This window comes from Cimex lectularius, unplaced genomic scaffold (assembly GCF_000648675.2).
Source record: "Cimex lectularius strain Harlan isolate CLEC.00 unplaced genomic scaffold, Clec_2.1 scaffold242, whole genome shotgun sequence".
Classification (NCBI taxonomy): Eukaryota; Metazoa; Arthropoda; class Insecta; order Hemiptera; family Cimicidae; genus Cimex; species Cimex lectularius.
The window spans coordinates 248472-273425 of NW_019392935.1; the positions used below are offsets into that span (position 1 = coordinate 248472).

General features: G+C 36.4%; 2 protein-coding genes across 4 annotated transcripts in view; one reads left to right on the forward strand and one right to left on the reverse strand.

Annotated features, from left to right (window-relative positions):
* LOC106672902 (probable cytochrome P450 49a1) overlaps positions 1-16731 on the forward strand; it is a 43271-nt gene extending 26540 nt beyond the window's left edge. For both annotated transcript variants that reach the window (XM_024229399.1, XM_014404707.2), the window contains 9 exons: positions 12264-12510; positions 12587-12703; positions 14955-15031; positions 15369-15561; positions 15620-15785; positions 15850-16013; positions 16089-16167; positions 16231-16431; positions 16495-16731. In XM_024229399.1, the coding sequence (XP_024085167.1) occupies positions 12264-12510; positions 12587-12703; positions 14955-15031; positions 15369-15561; positions 15620-15785; positions 15850-16013; positions 16089-16167; positions 16231-16431; positions 16495-16605 (1355 nt within the window). In that variant the 3' untranslated portion in view covers positions 16606-16731. The remainder of the gene's footprint in view (positions 1-12263; positions 12511-12586; positions 12704-14954; positions 15032-15368; positions 15562-15619; positions 15786-15849; positions 16014-16088; positions 16168-16230; positions 16432-16494) is intronic.
* A 1995-nt stretch (positions 16732-18726) lies between these two features.
* LOC106671210 (hemicentin-1-like) overlaps positions 18727-24954 on the reverse strand; it is a 283989-nt gene continuing 277761 nt past the window's right edge. The window contains exons 10-15 of one of the 2 annotated variants that reach the window (XM_024229405.1): positions 24617-24910; positions 24243-24539; positions 23959-24180; positions 23806-23882; positions 23564-23707; positions 18727-19563 (exon numbers count right to left, since the gene is read on the reverse strand). In XM_024229405.1, coding sequence (XP_024085173.1) covers positions 19486-19563; positions 23564-23707; positions 23806-23882; positions 23959-24180; positions 24243-24539; positions 24617-24910 — 1112 coding nt within the window. In that variant the 3' untranslated portion in view covers positions 18727-19485. Of the gene's footprint in view, positions 19564-23528; positions 23708-23805; positions 23883-23958; positions 24181-24242; positions 24540-24616; positions 24911-24954 lie in introns of both variants that reach the window. The other variant, XM_024229406.1, reaches the window with a different exon arrangement.

Consider the following 24954-nt stretch of genomic DNA (forward strand, 5'->3'; position numbering starts at 1 on the left):
AAAAAATGAATTTATACAATGCTAGAAAATTTTAGATAAAAAAAAATGAATTTATACAATGATAGAAAATTTTAGGTTCTATCAAAGTATGTGTACTCATGTACTCAATTTAATTTATAAACCTACTATAAGTACCTAACTTTAAACGCTTCAATGAGAGTGGCCCAGCCTGGATTTTATTCTGTGGAAGGGATCCGATGGTTAAAAAGTTTGGGAAGCCCTGAACCTTAATAATAGATCTTGGTTGAGATGAAAAAAAAATAGTGACAGGAGCGGAATATACGCTCACGTATCGCTCAAGTGGTTAGAGCAGCGGCGTATTGTGCCGGAGGTCGTGGGTTCGAATCCCGCTCGTGTCACTATCTTTTTCATCTCAACCAAGCCCTTAGATAAAAAGTATAATTAATGATTATATTATTGCGTGATTAATATAATTATATATCATTATATTTAATAATGACTAATTAATATCTTGATCAATTAGATATCACTATAATTAATTTAGATAATTAATACTGCCAATTAAGACTACTAAATACATGCATGGATTAATTATAATAATAGAGACAGATAATAATTAAAGAAATGGAATTTGTAAAAGATTAATTTAGAAAATCTGAAAAAAAGTTGTGTCGAAATGAGATTCGAATCTACGGACTTTGGGGGCCCGCGGTAGTGGTTAATTGGTGGCTCGTAACCCGACGTTCGTTTGTTCGCGTCACTCCGTCGCCTTTGGAATTTCCCTTTCAAGCCCCCTTTCCAAATATAAACACTGTAATATCAATCTCATTGATATGTAAAAATATGAGGCCATTAAAAAAATCCACATATCATACACCTTTCTGTCTTTTTTTAATAATACATCATCATAATGTACACAACCAACAAGTAAGGTCCTGTAAGAAGAATGTAACAAAAACGAACTTGTAAAATTACTTGCGTGGTGATTGATGATTTAATTCTCGAAATTCGGATTTGTGAGTAGATCATTTTCAGCTATTAGGTAGATATACTCACTTAATCATTGCCATTTTTTTTTTAATTTTTTGAAGTTGGTTGATTTAACTCTTTCGGCCCAGGGCGAACTTTTTCAGTCCTCGACCGGCTTCAAGTGTGAAAAGTGCGCATATACTCGGCTCGGTCTGCAGTGTGTAATGTACCTGAACATTTTAATGTACAGTACATTTCAAACTCATTTAGCAATAACACTCGAGTAAGTTGCAGGTGACCAACGGTTTTGACTGTTTTTTTGCTTTGTTATTTTAATAGTGGTTTTGTCGCAACTGATCATATCTGCTTCCTCCTCCACGTTATTTTTTTTCTTAAGATAATTTCTTTCCACTAAGAAGAGTCCTTCTCGTATGCCTTCCTCGTCGTAGTTTCACTTTTTTTTCAAGCATGGAAGTCAGCATTAATATCCCAATTGCATTTTTCGATGTTACCATACACTTACTAGTGCTAATCATACCTTCTGGTCGGTAATTTACCGATTGTTGGACCGTTTGTCAGGGCGAGGAACAAGAAAGTGAAAGGATCCACGTTCCGCCAGGACTGATTAGTACATTTCACAGTCGTAGGGTCATATCGAATTTCCGGCTCGAAACAATATATTTTATACAGTTATAATGATTAATCCTATTTAGATAAATTCAACGACAAACAGATGAGGTCACCGCCTACCCTCCCGGACAAAAATAAAAAACGTAAGGCCATTTATAAAAAAAATCAAGTTTAGAAGTTGACAGCAGCTTTTATTGGTCTAAACCATGCCTGTCTGTCCTCGATGGTGGTGTGCAGTGTAAATCGATCCTGATAAAAAAATTTATCTATTCTTTAATCCGTGATGATTAATTTTGACAGTTCCTTAGCTAAGCATCCCTACAATTATAAAAATTATTTCAATTAATTAATCTTTATGTAAGGTATTGGTTGAGATAAAAAATTGAAATCACTGGACATTTCATTTATCGCCGAGAATCGAATAGATTTCGTTTCGTTTGAAAAAATGGCAAAAAAGAGGGAAAATTCAAAAGGTGGGGAGTTAGTGTCCGAGTGAATCGAAGTGACGATAGCTCAAGTAGATAGGGACGGTTGGGCGGGGGGTTAGAGCAGCGGCGTATTGAGCCGAAGGTCGTGGGTTCGAATCCCGCTCGTGACACTGACTTTTTTATTTTTTAACCAATACTCAAATAAAGATTAATTAATTGAAAGAAGATTTGGTCAAGCGGACCACGAACTCTATGGATTTAATATATAAAATTTATCCAAATTTAAGTAAAAAATATAATTTTAAATAAAAAATCATGAATAATCAGGCGAATCTGAAAGAAAGGAAACACCCAGTGGTTTTATTTATACAGGCAAATGTCCCAAAAACAAAATATACATGACATTTTGCAATTAAAATTACAAATTTGACCATATGCAAAAGCAAAAAATTAAATGATATATTTGTACATGTGTGTATTTAAATTGTTCATTAAAAAAGAAAAAAAGGGGTTTGTTAAGCACATTTGAAAGTATGAAGTATGTCGGGCTCGAATGCGAAGCCGCTGGATGGTAATGACCTAGGACACCGACGCCCCAGCTGAAAAAGTTAATTTCACAACTGAAAAAGATTAAACGAACGGTAATAATAAATAATATTTTCAGGCTACTAATAAGTATAAAAATAAATATTAGTTAATTATGTATAACAAGCAATCAGAACGAAGCTTACATTCTGACTAGGTGTGCACTACTTAGTGCACAACTACCTAGAGAGCACCGACGCCCTCAGAACGGTTACAGCTGGCCGTGGCAGGTTTTCCGTCGACCCACTCGTTGCTTTTGTTAGAGGGATTCCACGAATGGAGCGTCTTGGCAAAATGGTGGTTGTTGTCTGAGTACCCGGATTCATAGGTCTGGAGGGATGCGTTTCAACCTCTGCATTGAACAAACGCGATCCGGCCCCATGACGTTAAAAATGCATTAAAATAATGATTAAAGAAAACTGACAGCGTCGGTGGGCTGGATCGGCAGAAATGCTCTCACATGTCAAGACGAGTGTCAATAGGTGGATCTCGGATGATCTGACTCGTAAAAGAGGGTTCATCCTCACTCCATTACGGATAGGCCATGCGAGGTTGACACACTTTTAAGCCAAAGCTGGCGGATGTGGCCTATATGGAGAAACAGCAACCTATCCCACCTAATTGAAGGGCGTCACTCCTTGGCTCTACATAGGGAGCGCATAGGAATGACACCCGATATGAGTATTGTGCTTCAGCACGGCATTGATTACTTCTTTTTTTTTTTTTGCTTTTTCCTCTGATATCCGGCCACTGTGATTTTGCAGGTATGACGGACGACTGTTGATTACTTCCTCATATATACACTGCCCATAGAGAAAAAAAAGTTTTTCCACAAAAAAAAAAAACAAAAAAAACGGTCAATTAGATGGCGTTCTTAAGATGTTTTCCGAACTTCAGTCATTCATCAATAAATTCAGAAATTCGGGAACATGTTCATTTTTGGACTTTTTACGAAAACTTCAAATTGAACTGTGGAGTCAGGAAATCGTCCTGGAGTGGGATCGATAGTAAATTTTAATAAGCTTTCAATTGGTCCTTCCAGGCTCGATTTCTCAACCGTTTTCGAGTTATTCGTGATTTTTTGAGCAAAAACGTCGTTTTTTACGTTCACATGGAAAAAACCGATCACCCTCTCTTCCAATTTTCAAGAATCCATAAATTTTGAACCGTCATGTTTTCACCAATTTTATGCTCTACAACTTTTGTTCCGAATACTTTTTAAAAAAAGTGAACAGGGAAGAGACAATCTTACTTTTTCTTAATTTGACCATTTGGGATACAGAATGCTTCTGCTATCGACGACCACTGGTTTTCTCATCACGGAAATTCAACTTTTCCTTCCCATTTTACATGTGTTCCGACAGTTTGGCTTCGAATAACATACTGAAACTACAGGTTTATGTATGGAAAAATCGAATGAGAGCGAGAGAATGATCGGTTTTACCCCATGAGACCAGAAAAACCCACGATTTTTCCAAAAAAATCGCGAAAAACGGTTGAGAAATCGGGCAAAGTAGAAAGTGACCAATTGAAAGCTTATTAGAATTACCTATCAATTGCTATAGGACGGCCAACTAAGACGACTTCCGGGTTCCACAGCTCAATTTGAAGTTTTTGTAAAAAGTCAAAAAATTAACATGTTCCCGAATTTTTGTCTCTACTGATGAATGGCTGAAGCGAGCTGACTGAAAATATCATCTTGTTCAGCGCAAAATATTCCTAAAAATGAGACCTAGAGCAGGTTAGTGTAAAGTTTCCGTAACGCGTATTCTACCAGATCTCTTTTGCCGTTTTTGCGAAATAAAAGAAGAAACGACAAGGCACTACCTCGCAGAGTGTGATAGGCTAGGTCTAGATTTGAAATCTTTGAAGGAGAGGACATCACCAAATCACTCCCCGAGATAAAATGGTCCAAAATCTTGGGGTTTGTGAACAAGTCGAAGAGATTTATGCAGGACACGTGAGCTGACCAAGTCCCGGACCCTTTAGGGATGGTTACGAGTCTACCCAGGCATTTAACCCCTCGGGTCTTGGCCGCCCACCCTGCATAATATATATATAGTGTAAAGTTTGTAAATTGTGATGGAGGAATATCAAGTACTCCAGCATCCTAACTGAGCAATGTAAATAGAAAGAATGTATTTGAGGGTGAGTGAGATTGTGAATGGATCTAGAAACTGACCGCGTTGGGGGCTGAAATGTCCTAGCTGTTGATGATCCTGGAGCCCAACCTCGGAGGCTGGACACATTATACCGAGGTCCGACCACGGACTGCCAGCACCAAGGGTGGGTGATAGTCAAGGCCTGCCGGTGATTTGTTGTAAATGCACTGCGTGTAAGCAATGAAATTGCTATTTTTTCAGCGAGGACATGTCCTTCGACTGGTTTAGAAGTGTAGGTCAAGAGCAAAGAGTGTCTTCCATTCTATTTTCCCCTGGCTCACGAATTATGTAAATGAAGTTTTTTATGCTGTTGCAGGATTTAATTATTAATAATAAGACACACGTCGTTACTGTGCCTGTTCTAGATAACGTCGAGTTTGAGGTGTATCAACAGATAAATAATATAATATTTTGTTGAATTTGTTTAAAAATAATTATTGTCCAAGTATACATTTGATGATGTATCAAGAATTTATGTTTTTTAATTAATTATTACAAGAAAAAATCGTCTGCCCAAAGGATCTTTGGCTTGGCATCAACAGCTTATCAAAATTCAGGCCAAATTTTACCCTCTTCATTTCATAAAGAGGTTCATACAAAGTAAACGAATAAATAAAAATAAAAAATAACATAATGTTCTAATTCCTACTTGCAAAGAGAGGTTATGTACATGGTATCACTGATTTTAATGAAACATTTTTTGATGATAATAGGTCGAAAAATATTAAATTCGTTTCCGAGCGCTCTTTCTGCAGACGCATGCATATGGATATGCTGTGTAGAGTTGAGTCTATTACTTCTCGCAGCCCACGGACAGCTTTTGCAATTTACAAATTTTTCGACAAGATTCGAGAATAACCTAAATCACTCGGGTTGGATGGCAGTCCGGGGTCACACCTCGGTCTTATCCCTCCAGCGAGGTCATTTCAGCCCCCAACGCAATCTATTCACACACCCACTCTTAAGTACATTCTTTCCTATTTACATATCATTTACACAATTATAATAGTACTAGAGGGGGCGTCGGTGGCCGCAACGGTTAAGGCGTTGACACGGCGCTCGTAAGGTCTCATATAGTAAGGTAAAGGTCCGGGGTTCGAATCCAGCGGCTCTGCATTCGAACCGGACATACTTACAAATGAGCTTTTTTTCAAAAACACCGGCACCCCGAGGGTTGATATAACCTCTGCTGTTGCGAGCCATCGTAAAAAAAATAATACTAGATATTCCTTCATCCTCCATTACACCTATTGCACAGCTAACCTAATGGTGGGTGCTCAATATTCCGCACTCGCCCCTCTCACACTATACATTCGCGCTAATAAACACATTCACTCTCAACACAGGCTAGGGACACAAAACTATCTCTACTACTTACAATACACCCCCGTTTGCTCCAAGAACCGAAAGAGAGGGCCGAGATAGTCGGTGCCGTGATCAAGCACAATTCTCATATCTAGTGGCATTCTTACGCGCTCTCTATATGGAGTCAAGGGATAGGGTTAAAAGTAGGTGGCCACAAGGCCTTCCGCACGTCGACGTGAGTAGATCTATTGTGCTTTTCTATTTTTTGTGGAATCCTCATACTAGACTTAAGCGACAAGAACTAATCAGACGATTTGGAATTCTGAAGCAATAAACTGTTTAGTTTACATCTTTTTTTTCTTAATTTCAATTTTTAAACTTTAAAATGACACTTAGTGCTGAGGATGTTGCGCGTGGTGTGGCACTTATTCATGATGGACGTTCCATCAGGTATGCGGCTATTGCCATCGGAGTTCCGTACTAAACACTGCGAAACGCTGTTAGACGTTTTGGAGAAACGTCCTACCATAGAAGGCCCAGTTCTGGACGCCCTATGGCAACAGAACCACAGGATGACCGTTTTTTGATTTTGAGAATTTTGCGAAACCGGCACCTTACTGTTGTTCAAGCGATTCATCAGCTCCAGGAAGTTCGAGGCGTCCAAATTTCTGAACGCACTTCTCGAAGAAGATTAAATCAGCATGGACTGATGACCTTTCGCCTCGTAAGAAGTCCAAGATTGACCAGAACACACGGAGTTACACGGCTCGCATTTGCTCCAGAACACAGTCATTGGTCTTCGGCCGATTGATCTGCTGTACTTAGTGTAGATTTGCTCTACGATCTCCAGAAGGCGTGAAAGAGTGTGGAGAACGAAAAATGAAAGGTGATGAAGCCTGTCATTTTTCCCAAAGCCAACCTTTTCAACGTAGCTCAGTGATGGTGTGGGCGGAAATTTAAATGGAGAGTCGCTCAGAGTTGGTTGTTGTTCATGGAGGGTCTTTGACTGCCACTCGCTATGTGGATGAAATTTTGGAACATCATGGGTTGCCCCTCGATGAAATCAGCGACAATCCTATTCTAATGCACCATAATGCCCGTTCACATGTCGCTCGCATAGTACAAACGTACCTTCAACAGCATAACATCAGGGCCTTAGCCTGGCCACCCCGTTCTGCCGACTTGAACCCCATCGAATATTTATGGGATAACCTCAAAAGACGAATAAGACCACGTCCATCACTTCCTGCTACAATCCACGATCTTGAATGATCTTCGTGAAGATTGGGCTAACCTCCAGCAAAGAGACATTTTCCAGACTGGTAGAAAGTATGCCGAGGTGCCTTCAAGATGTAATTGAGGCAAGAGGAAAAAATACGCGATATTGAAATGTTAATTAAAAACTTAAAACAAAATTATAACCAATTTTATCTGTCCGTCTTTAATTAATTAATTTGTTCTTAAATTTTTCATAACAATTTACACTTTTTTAAACTTTTTTAGTAAAAGACAAAATTATTAAACGTTAAAAAACGTGTAACTTTGATTAATATTTTTCAATTAATTAATATTTTTATGTAAAATCAAAACCCATTATATTTCGTGGTCTGATTGACCAAATAACTTCTTTCAATTAATTAATCGTTTTATGTAAGGTATTGGTTGAAATGAAATAGCGCCATGAGCGGGATTCGAACCCACGACCTTCTGCTCAATACGCCGCTGTTCTAACCCCCCCTAACCATCCCTAACCACTTGAAGTATCGTGACTTCGATCCACTCGGACACCAACTCCCCATCTGAACCTACCTTTCTAATTGACATGGGTTATTGGTGTCTACGTGGATCGAAGTCACGATAGCTCAAGTGGTCGAGCAGCGGCGTATTGAGCCGAAGGTCGTGGGTTCGAATCCCGTTCGTGACGCTAACTATTTCATTTCAACCAATACCTTACATAAAACGATTAATTAATTGAAAGAAGTTGTTTGGCCAATCAGACCACGAAATATAATGGGTTTTGATTAATATATAGAAATCAAATTATATTATAAGTGGGTGGAATTTTTTGCAAGGCAGTGAACATAATTTTTGTTACCGAGCGTCGTAGCCAATCCATCTCACTTTTTGTTTAATATGCTAGTGTAAATTCAATTTGCTTACTAGGACCAAATTTCATAAAAGATAAAATATTTTTATTTCGCATCTTCATAGTGTCTAAAGTACGTCCAGTCCGATTTACTATCTTTCAATATTCTTAAATCTTCAATATCCTCAATGTTTATTGAAGCTAAGAAATATTGTCAATATTATTGTCCGTAAACCGCACAATACCAAGACGGGCGGGGCCCATTTTGAGGAAATCGCTCGGCCCATTTTAGAGGGACGCGTGTAATTTCGCGACCCATCGCCGGTGGAACTGATCGACATAATTTCACCCCTCATAATTTTCCTTATTCTTCGGCCGAAAACAAATGGTCGAACGGTCTGCCGAACTGGGGCGACGCGTGCTTCGCTTTACCCCGGGCGTGAAGAATCCCCATGTCGTTTCACTTTCCCGGAAGACCAACTACAAAGAACCTTCAAGGTGCAATTACTGCATAAAACGGACCAGTTGTTCTAATTTTCTTTCCATTATCATTACTCGCTCTATTGTAAGGCAAAACGCTAATTGCACATCACTATTACGACCACTTTCGAATGTCTCATTTACATGTTTAAAAATATTTTAAAATAAAACATTCCATTCCCATTTGCCCCTTAAAAATCAATTTTAAATTATCTCGAGCAGTTATATTTCAGGGCCGATAGAAAAAGGACTTAGCCTGCCGCTAAAATTTATTTTAAAATTTTTCAATTGGGGGGCAATTGCTGTTTTTGTTGTTACTCAAATATGTTTCGGCTTTACGCCTTCTTCAGTAGAATTGTCATACTGGCATACTGTCATACTTGGCTGAAGTAGGCATTCAAAAGAACATAAACATGCTAGGATTTTACTGTAATCAGTGGAACTTACATGTTAATCCTTAATAAATAAAAAATCATGGACTTTAGAAGAGGAGGCCGACTCCGTTCATCAGAGAAGTGGTTCTTCAAACGAGAGAATTGCAGAAGTCAATAAATACAATATTTAGGAGTTATACTCGCACCTAATCTTTCCTGGTCCTCCAAATACTTGTTCGTCCTTAAAAGGACAATGAGGATCTTTAACGTCCGCATCTGTCCGATTAGGCCTTATCGGACGTTTTGATTCTCAAGATGAGAGCTGACGCACTTCTGCATACGACTGATGGGTGTTACAGCCGCAGCGTTGGTGTAGAAGCAGTCCCAGCCCCGAGGGGACAGGACTAACCTCGCTCCCCGCTTGCCGATCCCGAGTGGTAGGGTCCGCAAGCATCGAACCGTATGCCGCGCGCAAAGGGCTACCTAGGCCGAAATACAACAGCCTGGTTTCCCTCGAACTCCCTAGATGGAGAAGGCCACTCTATCGCCCAAAGTATTGGGGCTCCCGTAGCGTAAGAACTTCCGGGTCCGCTCCGGCCGCGGTTTTGTTTAAAGTGGAATTGCTAACCACCCCATAGAGGAGACTGCCTTCGGTGTCGCCACTCGTGTACATTGCATACTTCGAGTAGGCGCAACCGTCCACTGTCCACTGTCCATTCCCATCCGCCACTTCTCACGTATTCGAGGGACTCCATCAGCGTAGTCTAAGCGTCCTCAACGCTATACGCTTCGATGGTCCGATCCTTCGTATCCCGCGAGGCCGGGTTTATAACGATGGTCATACGCACAGGCGTAGGTGGATGGCCACCAAAAAAGGCCAGAGGCGACGGTGGGAGTCGAACCCACGACCGCGGCGTCTATGAGCCGAGAGTCTCTCACGCTAACCACTCGGCTACCGCGGTTCCCTCTTTCCTGGCCCATATATACCTCGAATAAAAAGCTCTTGACACCAAAAAACAGCGATAAATATCTCTTGGTCTCCTTTCATTAGGCAGAACGTCGTACCGCTGAGAGCAAAATACTGCATATTCAATAAAATCTGTATATTTTGTGTTATTGATACCAAATGTGCCACGTGCGGAGAAAGTAAACGCTTCTTTACCAGCAAATTGTTTTCGTTACTGTCTGCCACACCTAGCCTTCTCCTACACTTGGAAACTCCCTCTGATCTTATTTTTATTTATACTCTAATACTGTACTTTGCTTATATAGTGAAACCAGAAGGTCCCCAGATTCTATGCTGGCCAATATGACGGCTAAAGTAATTGTTAATTCCAACCTTGGTTCGCACATTTGAAGGTCTTTAATATGGAATTCGATGCATTTTAAACTTAGAGTATATAATGGAATGGGAACCTTTCCCAAGTGCATCATAATGAGTTCCTTAGTCGTGTTCACCTATCAACCAAAGACACTCTTTACAAACGGCTTTGTCATAGGCCTGGTCTGTTTGACTTTAGGAAACCAAACGTAGATGGCCTAAATCTATTTGATCTTTGATGACTGTTCAAGATAAGATGTTAAGTGCTAATGCCTAAATGCGGTTGTCTGGTAGCAGGACAATGAAAGGATGTGCTCCTTATGCAATTCACGCAGTTCGGGAAATATATTCCATCTGTAGTGGCCACTAGTTAGTTTCCACGATACTAGATGCCACTACGACTTATGGAATGTTCTCGCCTTCCACTCTGCAGCCAATCAGAGTAGAGCTCTTCCCTATATAAGCAAGGGCACTGCCTCGCTGGAACCAGCTTCGACAGCCCGACGAGCTATCAGTAATGTAACACCGTCGACAACAGCAAAAGTACTCGCAGCATTAGCCTGATCTCGCCGACTTGGCCATTAAGCCAACTGCTGCCCATCGGCTAATTGCTGCATTCCAGTACCTTCGGCCTCTGTGGAGTCAACCGACTCAAGGCCCCCCTCCCGGATCTTAGCCAACGGTTACTCAGTCACACAACACCACCAACGACACCACTCGCACGGTCTCGGCTTTATACCTTCGTCACGGCATCTCTACACAACACCGGTCCTTTTCAGGGCCACAAAACACCCAGTCACTAAACATCTATGGCGGAATGCAGAATCCTTGGGGAGGTGCAGTTTTTTTTCAATAAGGAACTTTTCGGCTAATAACAATACAATGGGTACATCTACTTGAGCTTCTGTTAAGGAAAATGTTAGGCCCCTTATAAGATTGCTTTGCTAGAGGTACAAACTGGTTAAGGAATTTAGTAGTTAATTAAAACAGAAGTAATATTACCTCGAAGTAACAATTTTTTTCCGCCAACCTAACAATAGCTACATATTAAAAATTAACTATTATTTCATTTTTATTTTTTATGAAAAAACGCAGACGGCATAAAATCAAGTGTATTCAACTTGTTCCTGTTTGACATGTGTTCACCGACTTGCAGACCAACTACCATCAACTTTTGTTTATTCCATGCCATTGACTGGAAAAACTAATAACAAAACAAAATAATCACCATTTTATTTATTTATTTTTTATTAGACATCTGCAACAAGTAAATATAACTGACGCCTATTTGCCCTGACCCCTTTTGTTGCATACGGAAATGCCAAAAATGTGGACCCATCAGCCACTGGATTAAAAATAAGTCCTCAGTTCAATGGAATGAAGCCCAGGACAGAGGCATGCAAAAAAATTTCATCATAGAACCACCACAAAAACTAATGGCAGAACTATTAAATCTAGGAATTGTTACGATTAGAATAATATTTAGACTGTTAATTGGACTTTGCAGACTTCAGAGGCATTTGTACAGACTCAGACTAGAAGAAACAACCCTGGGCAGATGCCAGGAAGAAGAAGAGACAGAGGAACATATCTTAGGTTGATGCAAAGGTTTATGTAGGCTGAGATTTCTACGATCAGAAGGGGAAAAGCCCAGGCCTAAAGGATGCACACGGGATCCTTGATAAAGCTTTGGGATCTGGTAAAAAGCCTTAAGCTTAATGAGGAGCACTAGACAAAAATGGAGATACACAATAGACCACAACACTGGCCATGGTATGCAGGTCGTAAAGAGGCCTCCTATTCTAATCTTAATCCAAAACAAAATAGTCTTTCCTTCCAAACAACTGATTGCTACACTTGAGCAATCCTCAATCGAGCTTGACTAACTCTTTTATTCCAAAATATATTTTTTCTACTTCTGCACTTGAACCTACTTTTTAATGGCATATTTATTGTTTACAGGCAATTACCAGATAAGCAAGTTGCACAAGGTGACCAAAAAGCTGCACACGACTTATGGTGACATTGTCAAAATATCAAATCTTCTCGGCAGGCCTGACATGGTGTTCCTGTTTGACCCGGCTGAAATTGAGAAAGTGTTCAGATCAGAGGATACCCTCCCATTCCGGCCATCCATGCCCTCGTTGATCTATTATAAAAATGTGCTCAGGAAAGATTTCTTCAGTGATATCGGCGGACTGATAGCAACGTAAGCTTATTACAGAAGAATAATAAACACAAATTATATTTAAACTGTAACCAATACTTTTTTCTTATTCTTTTAGACATGGTGAAAAATGGAATATTTTTAGATCTAAGGTACAACAGCAAATGCTGCAACCAAGAATTGCTAAGTTGTATATAGGACAAATAGAAGAAACTGCAGATGAATTTGTACAAAGGTACAACTAGATATTTTATAAAAACAAATTTCACAATAAAAATCTTAACTCTCAAGAAAAATCTCTAAGATATGTGAATAAAAAAAACTGAATTTGTAGAATGGGCTTATGTTTTCTGTGATCTTTTGTCTATATAATTTGATTAATTGGCCTGGGGTACCTTAATAATTATAGTCAAAGAAAACAATTTTGATTCTTTAAAATCCAATTTTTTTTTTAAATGACCTTACCCCGGGCCAAAGAAAGGAAAAGGGGGGGGAACCGGCATATCAAGAATCAATAATAGAAGGGTACTCTTTGGCTCCATATAGAGAGCTTGTGGGAATGCCACCTGATATGAGAATTGTGATTGAACCGGGCAGCAATATCTTGGTCCTTTTTCTGATTCTGGGAGGAAACTGAGTTGTTTTATCGTAAATAGCACTAATGCGTCCCTAGTGTGTATTAAAGTGAATGTATTTCTTGTTGTGAATAGACAAACTTGTAAACTACAATATCATAACGCCTATAATTTAAAACTTCTTTATTAAATAATTTGAGAATATTGGCCAAATATTGACCATTAGATTAGTTTGTATTTAGGGGCTTTAAAGGGTGCTTAAAAGGAATCCTAACTGTTTTTATCAAAACATATTTTTAAGAGACGGCATAGGAATGCTACCTGGTATGAGAATTGTGCTTAAGCACAGAAGAGAGTCTGGGTCCCTTGTTAAGTTTCTTGAAGGAAATAGGCTTATTTTATTGATTGTATTTATGATGTTAACTTATGATATTGTTGTGTACCAAGTGTGTTAAGAGTTAATGTATTTATTAGCGTGAAAGTAGGCAGAATAATGAGAACCCCATTGACCTTCAATTAGATTAGTTATATAATATATGTAGAGGATAGTGGAGGAATGTCAGGTACTTCAACATCCTGAGTAACGGTATGTAAATAGGAAAGAATGTATTTAAGAGTGAATGAGAACTTGCGGGATGGGTGGTTTTCAAGGCCTGCCGGTAATTTATTGTAAATTACAAAAACTGGAATCAGCCCAGCTCTGCACATGTGGGCACTTTCATGTGTATGCGTTTCATTAATGTGCAGAGTTGGGCTTATATAAATCAATAATCAGTAACTTCCCATTAATCAAATATTATCAGTATTTACTATATTTACAATAGTTTAACTCTGTATTAAGGTTATAGCAATTATAAAATTCTCGGTTATATGTTCTGCTTTATAAATGTTGAATTATTGTATAAATTGTCATTTTCTTACACCTTTACCCTGGGGTGCACGAAATATTCCTAAATTTTCTTGAATTTTGTCAATGGTATGGATATATTAATTAGGTTTTGTGGTCTGCTTGACCAAATAAATTCTTTTCAATTAATTAAGGTTTTGGTTGAGATAAAAAAGTGAATGGCACGAGCGGGATTCGAACCCACGATCTTCGGCTAGATACGCCGCTGCTCTACCACTTGAGCTATCGTGACCTCGATCCACTCAGACACTAACTACCCATCTCAACCCCCACCTTTTGAATTTTCCCTCCTTTTTGCCATTTTTCAAATGTTGTGTAATCTATTTGATTCTGGGCGACAATTGAAATGGCCACGGAGAGCTTAGTAAGTATACTTCATTTTGCTTAATTAGGTTTCATGGTCCACTTGACCAAATAAATTATTTTCAATTAATTAAGGTTTTGGTAGAGATAAAAAATTTCTATATTGTACAAATGTAGGAAAACTCGTTTGGATTATCATTTTTATACTAAGTTGAACAAAACTAAATCAATGAAAACAAATAAGATCAATAATAACGGAAAATAGCCGAATGTAGTAAATCTGCAACTTTTAACCTTTTTTATTAATTTGATTAAAAGTGATGACTTCTGTGAAATTAACTCTTTCTAATTTCAAATTAACCCTTTTTAACTCCAAATTAATTCTTTTATGACCTAGCTGTCGGATGCCCCTGTATATAAACAAATTAACCCTAAATGTTTATCCTTTTACCATATAACACAACTGAAAATAATTAAGGTTTTTAGTGAGATAAAAAAATCAGTGTCACAAGCAAGATTCGAACCCACGACCTTTGGCTTGATACGCCGCTGCTCTACCACTTGAGCTATCGTGACTTCGATCCACTCGGACACTAACTTTCCATCTCAACCCCACCTTTTGAGTTTTCCCTCCTTTTTGCCATTTTTCAATATGAATGTATGAATATATATTTTTAAAAAGTTCTTCTATCATGTTGCAGAATAATTGAAATAAAAGATGAGAACGACACTGTGCCAGCAGATTTTTTGAACGAAATTCACAAATGGGCTTTAGAATGTAAGTTTGAGTTACTTTTATGCTTTAATACCAATAAGTGGTTGAAATAGTGAGGAGTGGCCAGGTTAGATGTATGTCACAAAAACACCTCTTTCATTTAATTGCCAACATTTCGACCTTTATCTGGGTCATCTTCAAGGCCTGGGTATACAAGCGTATGTTGATTGAGAATTTGTTTTTTTGACGTACATCTAACCTGCTCCTCACTATTGCAACCACTTATTGAACCACTGAAATATCACATATTTAAAATTACATTTAATTTAATTTTAATTTGCATAACAGAGCAGGTTTGAGTTGTGGATTTAAGGATAAAAGTTCTTCATTTCAATTTCAGCTATAGCGAAAGTGGCGCTTGATGTCAAATTAGGATGCCTTAAGGACATACCCGAAGATACCCAAAAGCTCATACATGCTTTAGATACATTCTTAAAGAATGTAGTCATTCTCGAACTCAAAGTACCGTTCTGGAAAATTTTCTCAACACCGACTTGGAAAGAATATATAAATGCTTTAGACACAATAACAATGTATGTTGTTACATTGTAAATACACTTATCAAAAATTTCATTTTCAATATAATTTCAGTGTTGTATTAAAACACATAAACAATGCGTTAAAGCAGCTGGACGGTGAATCAGTTGAACTGAAAAGTGATGCTTCTTTGTTAAAAAGGGTTTTAGCACAAAATGGAAACAATACGAAATTAGCGACAATTCTTGCACTCGATTTATTCCTCGTCGGGGTTGACACTGTGTGTAAATATTTTTCTATGCAATTTATCACAAACATGCATCTCTAAAATATGCAATTTTCAGACTTCTGCTTCAATCGCTTCAATTTTGTATCAGTTAAGCCTAAATAAAGACAAACAAAATATTCTGTATGAAGAACTATCAAGTGTGTTAGAAGACAATAGAATTACATCTGAGTCCTACGATAAAATGCCATATCTCAGAGCATGCATAAGAGAGACGTTAAGGCATGATATACGCATTTAGCATAAAATTGTAATTTTAAAAAAATTCTATTAACAATTATTTTGATTTTTTTTTAGAATGTATCCTGTTGTAATTGGAAATGGACGTTGCCTCACAAAAGACACAGAAATTTTAGGATACAATATACCAAAAGGGGTAATTTATTAATTTTGCACTCCTTTGTAAATCAAAACTTTAATTTTTATAAAAAAATTTCAGACCCAAGTAGTGTTTCAACATTATGTAATTTGTAATTCTGAAAGGTATTTTGATTCTCCTGAAAAATTTGAACCGGAGAGATGGTTAAAAGAAAGCAATAAAAATTATCATCCGTTTGCTTCGTTGCCATTTGGATTTGGCAAACGAATGTGCATTGGAAGGCGTTATGCTGATTTAGAAATGCAAACTCTCATTGCTAAGGTATCTTATAAGACATCTTAAAAAAAATAAAAAAAATCAAATTTAAATCTTATTATTTTACAGATAATCAAAAAGTTCGAAGTTGAGTACCACGGCCCTAAACTTGATTATTATGTCCATCCGATGTTTATGCCAAATGGGCCTTTAACATTCACTTTTAAAGAGAGACATTAAAAATTGTAAAATAATGATTATTTTACAAATCTCATTGAACATTTTTATTCTGAGATCGTTTCATTGCGCAGTATTTCATATAAATATTATGTACAAATATAAAATAAATTTGTTATTAATGTGTGATTTATTTAAAGGAAAACCATATTTAATTTTCAAATTAACATCAGACAAATTCGATTTTCATTATGTCAGTAACAAGATAGATTATATAGTCATAGAATGTTTATTTATTTACATTAATTGAACGCATTATTCATGGTAAATGTGGTTCTTTTTATTTATTTATATAATAATATGTGTTGTGCCAAGTTATAAGAAAAATAAAGAAAAATAAGTGAACAAACAAAGGTCAAGACTGAATTGTTGGGAATTGATAAAAACTATACAGGTTGGATAGGGTTAACTGTCAATACTGCCATGATGGATTCACTAAATAAAACATTTTCTTTATTGTGCCAACGTTTCGATCTTTATTGAGATCATCTTCAGGGCTCAAAATGTTTGTCTTCTGTGTAATTGTGTCATTCTCGCGTGTCGTGTCGAGAGTGCCCACAGAGGGCACACAAGAATGACAAAATTACACAGAAGACAAACACTTTGAGNCTCAAGACAATTGACAGGTTTTTCATTTCCCCTGTGATACGTAGATTTACCAATCTTTGAATGCTGCTTGATGTTTGGGTATCTTGATTTTGCTGAGCCTTAGGAAAATTTGGGTGTTATTACGGATTTACGTACCCAATTGGTCATTTTTGGTTTTAGTCCAGAGAAGCCAAGGTCCTAGTAGATAGAAAAACCTCCCGTGGGCACCGATAGGAAAAATGACACAAACATAAAGAGATAATCATTATAAATCTTCCCGAAAGGAAGTCTAAGGAACTTGCCTCTCTCTCAGCACGCAAGTTTTGAGGACAATTATATGCCTACTGGCCTGTGAACTAACGCCTAAAGAAGATGAGCAAACCAGAGACAGAGTCAGCAAGTTTTTTTTTCTCCTAAATTTTTCAGTAGCAAACTGAAATAATATATTTTTTGATTTGATGTTGAGAAGATGAAACAAAACAATATTTAATATATATTATATTTACATTTATTGGGAAAAGAATGGTAATTACACAAATGTAATACATTTATCTAATTATATAAGATACACAAATTAGACGTATTATGCTTAAAATATGTTTTGATTCTATCAAAAGCTTATTTGAAATCATGCAATCATAAAGCAAACATTCAGTGGTAATATTTTTAAGTATTTACAAAAAAAACAACACAATAATAAATTTGAGCTAACATGTTATGCCTTATCGCAATGAACACATAACACATTCATGTGTTGAACTACAGATAAAGCATATAATTACATTTAATTTTTAGTTTATTCATAGTAATATGCATAAACCTATATTTTTAAAGTTAAAATATAAACTTTATTTACATTAATAAATAATTATAAAATTGTCAGGTGTACAAAGTTGATGATTTGAAGGAGCTCTTAAGCAACTGCGTGTATCAAACAGGACAATGTAATCATTATAACACATAACAGAACATATTCACGCGTCAATTCTTCTCCTTTTAACAATACAATTTTGATTGTAATTACGAATACAATTTAAAAAAAAACGAATGGCTTAACGTCATAATAAATCATAAAATAATAACTTGTAAAAATGAATTTTTTTTTCTGAATTGTTATACAACTTACAAAAACTATACTTCTTAAAATGAGATGAACACAGGCAAATTCACAGCCTTTTATTGGAAACATAATATTTTGATTTCTCTGTACAAAAGCTTTTATTTTTTATTTTTTACCTATTTAATGACGACATCATATCAGAATGTTTAGCACTCCATAAAATAAAATACACCTCAATTTGAACTTTATTTCAACATTGATAACAATGAATTTGGTTTATAAAACACTTAATATATGTTATGAAATTACCAACATTATTTAAAATTATCTTAAATTTTTTTTTTTAAATAATGGCTAATTACATATTAGTTTTTCCTTAATTATTTTTTAACTTAATTATGTACACATTGGATAAAAACAAACTATTCAAAATTTCCTGTATTCACGATGTTTTAATGAATAAAAAAATCCTTTTAATAATTAATTTACACTTTTTTTTTTTTTTTAAACCGACGAAATATTGCAATACCTTGTGGTGTAATTAATAAAAATATTGTTTAGAAAAAATTCCTAACAGACACCGTTTTAGGAAAGGATATTATAACGTAAAACGTGAAGAATTTGACTGTTTTAGTTCACATTACAATACGCCGTCTGTTTTATCTTCTAACTCATTAAAAAATATAATTACATCTTTAAATAAAATAATGAAATAATAAAAGAAATGTTTTGCGGCCATTATGAGTAAGTTGCACACAAAATTATCTTCACATTTACAAAACTACTTTAATGAATCACTAGTTAAATACTTTATTACAGTAATTTTTACATTCATGGTTATAAAGTGGATAGCCATTATAAGAAAAAAATTATATAAACATTGAGAGAATATTACACCATTTAATTATATTGACTAAATGATTACTTATCTAGACATTTTTAAATATAAACATTGTTTTATATCATTCAGAAATTGAAATACTATAAATACAGTTAGAACTACAGAAATTATGTTAGACACAGTATAATTAATGGACTCAATCGTTTGTCAGTGTTATTCGTAAATATTTTTAATTAATAAACAAACGTACACCTATTATTTATTACAGTAATTTCAAGACGGCAGGCCTTGTGAAATGTAATTGATGCTTTGTGTATACTGTGAATTCTTGAACGTATTTATAAAAAGAAAATTATAACATATCAGTGATGGTCCATGGCTTATCATCAGTCTGTCAAAATCTTGTGGCCGTCACAATGCCCAAACGAGAGGAGCTGGTGCAAGCAAGGCCAAGAGTATCACAATTATTTGCCTTAAAAATACAAAAACCAAGCTGATTAGTACAATTTTAAATTTATACGTTAAAAGTTAAATTTAATATTTTACGCATCTATGATTACGGTGAAAAATGGGTTGTTAAAAATTGTGAAAATCATGTCAAGCGCATGGAAAAGAAACATTTAAGAAATAAGCTAATACTCAGAGAATCAGAAGAGTATATTCATGAAAAATTTTATTCGCACAATTTTGGAAATAATACGAATTCACGATACTCAAGTGGTAGAGCAGCGGCTTATCAAGCCGAAGGTCGTGGGTTCGAATCCCGCTCGTGACACTGACTTTTTTATCTCAACTAAAAACTTAATTAATTGAATGATATTAATTGGTCAAGCGGACCATGAAAAATAGTGAATTTGGGAATAATTTAAACTTTAAAATGCATTTTTTCAAAAGTTTGTGGGGGTTGGGGTTTGTAAATCCCAGGCCCTGAAGCTGATTTCAATAAAGATCGAAACGTTGGCACGATAAAGAAAATGTTTTTCTAAAACCTACGTCACACCATACCGCATCTCACGATTTCTAAATAAATATTGATTAACGGTCACTAATCACCACATATTTTTTCAAAAGTTTCAAATTTGAATTTTAACCAAATTTTCACCACAATCACAGATATATTGATATGGTATTAAAATGTAATATAATAATACAAAATAAATGTATTAACAGGTCAATTCTATTATATGTAACTGAAGCATGATCACACACTTTAAATAGAATAGAAGCATTTGAAATGTGGCTCCACTGAAGAATCCTAAGAAAATCCTGGACCAAATTTCAAACAAATCAATGGGTTAAAAGAGTCAATACTGAAAGAATAATATTATGTAGAGGAAGATGGCTTATTTAGGATGTATTCTTAAAGGCCCAAATACCAAATTCCTCATCTGATAATGAAAGGAAAAATTGAGGGAAAAATAGGAATAAGATTATTTACTGAATGAATTTCTACATTAAATCTTCTTGTTTTAACTATAAATATCTTTCACTTGTAGGAAGGATAGAGAAATCATTACTCAATAATGATTATATGTTAGGATGCTTCTTTGATATCCAAGGAGCGTTTGATAATGCAGACACTTCCTGCATTATAGCAGCACTAAATAAATATAATGTAGACCAACACCTCATAGGATAGGTGAAAACCTACCTAGAGGGCCAGATGGTAAATATGTGCTTAAGTAGTAGTACTCTGATAATCAAGGTCATTGGAGGCTGTCCACAGGGAAGCTGCTTATCCCCCTTTTCTGTGGTTAATCACAGTAAATAGCTTATTAGAGCTTCTGAATAACTCAGGCTTCTATAGCCAATTATTTTCAGACAATGGTCCATAATGATCACGGGTAGGGATCCTCTGACTCTATCACTGCTGATGAAGGAGGCGATGGGGTTGCTATCCGAGTGGTGTGGTGATAAAGGTCTTTCAATTAATCCAGCTAAACTGGAACTGATAATGTTTAGCAGGAGAAGATCACTAGGCAACTTCAAAAACCCAAAATTTCAAGGCATCGAGTTAAAACTAAAGGATTCAATCAAATTCCTCGGGATAACGCTTGATAGGAAACTTGATTGGAAAGGCCACATTAAAAATATACAAAGGAAAGGCACAATATCCATGGTGCAATGTAGGAGAATTGTTGGGAGAACATGGGGTATCAAACCTTGGATGGCCAAATGGATATATACCGCAATTGTACTACCAAGATTTCTATTTGCAGCCCTAGTATGGTGGAAAGGGCTCGAAAATAAAGGGGCTATTAACAAGCTAAGATCATTTCAAAGACTAGGTTGTATGATGATGATGGGAGCATTTCCCACTACACCTACCCTAGCACTAACCAATACTACACCTCTACACATAGAGGTCAAGGTTAGAGCACTAACCAGCTGCTATAGATTAATTAGTGAAGGCAGCTGGAATCATAAGGGAAACAATATAGGACACTCGAAAATTCTTCATTTACTGAGTAAGGTTAATAACCAACTACTAAGTGTTAGTGACAAAAAGGTTAAAACACCTTTGGGGAAAAAACACTTTCAGGTAGTTACCCCATGTGATTATAATGTGGATGATGACCATAGTAGCATAGATTGCTTCACCGATGGCTCACTCATTAAGGACAAGGGAAGCGGTGCTGGAAGACATATACCCAAATTAGGAATCAGCACTCCTCCCCTCTTGGTAATAATACCTCAGTCTTTCAGGCAGAGGTCTGGGCCATCAATGTTTGCTGCAGAACACTCATGGATAATAATACTAAGGGAAAAGATATTAGAATTTTTTCCGACAGTCAGGCCAGTCTTAAGTCATTACAAAAAGAGTTATCTACATCTAGGCTGGTAGAGGAAACCGTTAAACTTATCAATAGGATTACTACTAGGGACAAGAATAGGGTAACCCTCATATGGATACCAGCTCATAAGGGGCACTATGGGAATGAAGGGGCGGACAGCCTGGCCAAAGAAGGATCAAATACTGCGTTTGTCGGGCCACAACCGGTATTACCCCACTCTATAAGCACAGCGAAAGAGAGTATTAGTTGCCGGGGCATGAAACAATTCCTTAAAGAATGGAATATGTCCCCCGGACACAGACAATCGAAGGAGTTTCTGAAGGAAATCAAACCAAAAGAAGCGAAATGGTTATTCTCTAACTCTAGGAGGGGAATTAAGAGGCTGATAGGTACCCTAATGGGCCATTGCCCCTTGAGAAGACACCTTTTCATAATGGGTATTCTACCAGACCCCTTTTGCCGCTTCTGTGAAACAAAGGAAGAAACAGCTCGACACTACCTCGCAGAATGTGATAGGTATGCTAGGGAAAGATTTGAAACTTTCGAAGGAGAGGACATAACCAAAACACTCCCCAAGATAAAATGGTCCAAAATCTTGGGGTTCGTGAATAGGTCCAAGAGGTTTATGCAGGACTCTGAGCCGACCAGGTCCCGGACCGTTTAGGGATGGGGTACGGGCCTACCTAGGCTTTTAACCCCTCGGGTCCTGGTCGCCCACCCTGCGTAATATATATAACTATAAATAAGTACTTAAAGTAAAATCATATTTAATTCACTGATATAATACATTACTATATGAAGTTACACATGGACAGAGCTACATTTAGGTAAGGTTAACAATAGAAAATTTATAAAAAGGAAAAATATGGAAGATGAAGATTTTAAAAATTCGTTATAAGGACTAATTACACTACTGACTAAAAAAGATATAGTACACATCATCAATATGCATATCATATAAAATACCACACTAATCATGCATAACATCATACACATATGCGCATGTTAATGTTAAATTTTAAACCATTTATATTCTATAAATATACACTATCCATTAAGTAAAGAAGAGAACTTTGAAATTCATAGGAAGTTGTTTTTTAGTTTGTAAAAAATTTAATTTTTATTCAATTATTCAATGTTATTGATAATAGGAAAGAAAAATGACAGCTTTATATGCGACATAACAGTTAAAACAGTAATTAAATAATTTATCAAGGCATAATAAGGGTGCGTATATAAAATGCTCTTGATTTACCACTACTTGTTAAAATGTATATACATCTACCTACCTATATTATAACAAAAATATACTATTAAATGGATTAGCCAATTTTAATGATTGTTTTACTCTGATTTTTTTATATCATCATTATATCATTCATTTGAATATTGAATTTTATACTAAATAAAAATAAGTCATGGAATTGGTCCACACAAATTTTTGATCTTTTTTAACAATACACCATAAGAAAAGAAAATTCCTTTGTAACAATTGTCAATAAGAATAAAAAAACTCTCAACTTGCAGCATCGATATTTAGCGGCTGCAAGGTGCGCATGTCGACTTAAAAAATATAAAAAGCTCTTAAATTAAAAATCGACTCGATATACAAAACAATGGGAATGCTATTGCATGCTCTCACCTGACAATCATGCACACATGCACTAGGTTTTATACCGTGGTGTGATGTGGCAAATGGTTCATATGATTTCCTTGATCAATTTGAGCATAAACTGTTGGCTCGCCTGACGCTGAGAGCAGTTCTGAATAAACTGTACAGGTGCCGGCTAAACTCAGCTCTGCATAAGTAACTTCTCCTTTCTGTTAAAAAGAAAAATTAATAAATGAATTTTCTTTTAAAAGTGGAGTGACAAAACAGTCTATTGGGTAATTTAATAGCGTAATAAAGATAATCCCACCGGTGATTTGAAGTTTAATTCTGTTGGGTAATGAGCCATATTTCTTTCAAGAATTTTTTCATCAGTGCCTTGATATTCTAGATAAAAAAAAGCATTAAAGATAAAAATTAAAATAATAATTTATCCTGGGTGGTAGTTGATATTGAAAATTACCACTGCTCAGTGGGATGATATCTGGATTGTTATCCAGGCTATCTGTGCTCTGATTCAATGGATGCTGTTTCACTGAATTAGCCTCTTCTCCTTTCTGCGTTTTGTTTTTCTCTCGGCATCTTAGAACCAAAACTACACAAGTAGCAACTGCAACGAGTGTTGCAACAACACCTGAGAGTATTCCAATCAGAGGTATAAATTGTAAAACCACAGGGCTAATAGCTGAACAAAAGAAGTAATAAATAAAAATTATAGCATTATTTTGATTAAAATCTCTTGTTTACCAGTCCTTTTTTGTGGCGACTTTAAAGTATATGTATGTATGATTGTGTAATCACTTCTTCCTTTTGCATTAATAGCATAAACTGCAACTTGATATTCAAGACCTGGTGGCAATCCGGCAACAGCCAACACTGGTGTCACTGATGATATATTAGCCATCAATATCCTTTTTGTAGATTCAAAGACCTCCATGACAAATTGTTGTTGCAGGCCTCCATCGAAGCCTTCAGAACATTCGACTCCCAGAGATGTCTCAGTTTGATTCACAAGTGAACAATTGGTGAGAGAGTCCGGTCGGCCTACAATTTCAAATACATTTGCTTTTAATATTTTATTTCAGTTCAATTTATTAGAACAATTTATGTCAATTCGTTACCTGCAGGGATTATGTGGTATGCACATGGTTGCTTCATTGTTCCGAGGGCATTTTTAGCCCAACAAAGCAAAGTGCCAAAATCATGTTCGGTTACTGGTGTGTAAGTTGCAATACTGTGGGTTGGTTCGGTTGTAAAATGTGTACTTGGTATTTCCACATTTTCTCCTGTGTTGTTGAACTTCCAGACATATTCTGTTGCTGGTGGGTTGGTCTCTATTTCACAGGGGACCCTGGCCAGTTCGCCTTTGCCAACCCCTATGATATTTGCTTGACCAGGGCGGCATACAGGAACGACTGAAATTATAAAATTTCTCAGTATGTGGTTAAGATGAGATTAA